The sequence below is a fragment of the Vombatus ursinus genome, unplaced genomic scaffold (genome assembly GCF_900497805.2).
Source record: "Vombatus ursinus unplaced genomic scaffold, bare-nosed wombat genome assembly UNPS02014832.1, whole genome shotgun sequence".
Lineage (NCBI taxonomy): Eukaryota > Metazoa > Chordata > Mammalia > Diprotodontia > Vombatidae > Vombatus > Vombatus ursinus.
Genome location: NW_020954610.1, coordinates 11,170,019 through 11,172,064, shown reverse-complemented (window position 1 = coordinate 11,172,064; position 2,046 = coordinate 11,170,019). Strand labels below are relative to the sequence as shown.

Sequence of the window (2,046 nt, the reverse complement as noted above, 5' to 3'; positions counted from 1 at the left end):
GGTTAATGAAACACCCAGATTTTCAAAGCTAACTACTGTTAGAATTATTTTCTTTCCTCTAAGATATTCAAATGTAGAATGGTAATGTCATTCATTCACCCCCTCACCTTGTTCATTTGAAAAATAGTCACTGAATACCCGTCATGTATGTGATAGCGCTCCCTGCCCCCTACCGTTGGGGCATGTTCAGCCAGCACTGCCCAAGGAGGGCTACATAAACCTGCTATTTCTAAAGGAAATAATGGAAACAGATAATATTAAGCAAAAAAATAGATATAATTTATACTGGAAGTAGACATTTGAATAAATGATCCTTGAGGGACCCACCAACTCTAAGATTCTTGAGTCTATGAATTCATATTTATTTAGACATGCCAACATTCTGGTGTAGGCCCTCATGACTTCATGCATGGACTATTTCCATGGCCTGCTGGTGGGTCTGCCTGCCTCAAGTCTCTCCCCACTCCAATCCCTCCTCCATTTAGCCATTAATGTAATTTCCTTAAAGTGTAGGTCCAACCATGAAATACCCTACTCAATAAACTCTAGGGGCTCCCTAAAGCCTCCAGAATCGAATACAAAAAAAATCCTCTGCTTGGTGTTCAAAGCCCTTCATAACCTGACCCCTGTCTACTTTTCCAGTCTTCTTACACCTTACTTCCCATGACATACTCTTTGATCCAGTAACATTGGTCTCCACTGTTCCATGAATAAGACACTCCATTTCTCTGCTCCAGACATTTTCTCTGGCTGTGGTCCACTTGTGGAATGCTCTCCTTTCTCATTTCTGCCCTTTGGCTTTTCTGCTTCGTTTAAGTACCAACTAAAATCCATTCTTCTACTGGAAGCCTTTCCCAAATCCTCTTAATTCTAGTGCTTCTCTTCTGTTAATTATTTCCTAATTATCCCATATATAGCTTGTTTGCACATATTTGTTTGTTGTCTTCCTCATGAGATTGTGAGCTCCTTGAGGGCAGGAACTGTCTTTTACCTCTTTTTGTATCCCTACCATGTAGCACAGTGGTTGGTGAAGAGTAGGCATTTAGTAAATGTTTATTTCTTGATTGAATGATTAATTGCTATACTTGTCAAAATATAGCAGACTGCATTTTCTTTACTAAGATGAAGATAATCAACTTTAGAAGACTAAGAATTGTTCACACACACACACACACACACACACACAAACACACACAACATAGCTAGGTGGCGTTGTGGATAGAGTACTCAAATCTGGCCACTTACTAGCTGTGTGACCCTGGGCAAGTCACTTAACCATCGTGTTTACTTCAGCTTCCTCATCTGTAAAATGAACTGGAAAAGAAAATGGCAAACCACTCCAGTATCTTTGTCAATAAAAGCCCAAATGGAGTCATGAAGAAACTGAATTGGTATTGTTCAGTATATACACATTTGTGTATGTGTATATATGCATATTTACACACACATATCTTTCTATTTAATATATGCACACACACATCTTTATATATATTATATGTGTATACACTCACACGCACACACACATATGTAGATGTAGAGAGAGAGAGACAGAGAGAGATAGACACAGAGAGAAAAGAAACACACACTTTTTTCTTTTTTTTCTGGTAAACATTATTCTAGCCCAAGCAAGTATTTGATTTCTCTTACCAAGTTGTCACCTTTTTCAGGCTGTACTGTTGGTACAGGTTGACTTGGACCATACGTTGGAAGGTTGTTTTCTTCTTTTACAGGAGATCTGGTAGGTGCTTGTGTTCCTGTCAAACCTTCTTCATCTGTTGTATCCTGAAAAAAAGAAGTAATTGTCATCATTCATTGTATTTAGTGTGTTGCCGTGCTGTATGGATGCAAGTTATGGAATATCACAATCTGTGAAGAATTCAAGTTAGGGGTTAGAAACAAGGAATTGCACAGGAGGAATGACATAAAGTATGTCATCATAGAGGTAAGAAAGAAAGAAAGAGAGAGAGAGAGAGAGAGAGAGAGAGAGAAAGAGAGAAAGAGAAAGAAAGAAAGAAAGAAAGAAAGAAAGAAAGAAAGAAAGAAAGA

At 38.3% G+C, this 2,046-nt stretch overlaps 1 protein-coding gene across 1 annotated transcript in view; it reads right to left on the bottom strand.

The window, feature by feature from the left end:
- The window catches only part of LOC114025687 (collagen alpha-1(XV) chain-like), a 117,143-nt gene that overhangs the window by 27,883 nt on the left and 87,214 nt on the right, over window positions 1-2,046 (bottom strand). Inside the window, exon 8 of the mRNA XM_027839157.1 lies at window positions 1,648-1,782. Coding sequence (XP_027694958.1) covers window positions 1,648-1,782 — 135 coding nt within the window. The remainder of the gene's footprint in view (window positions 1-1,647; window positions 1,783-2,046) is intronic.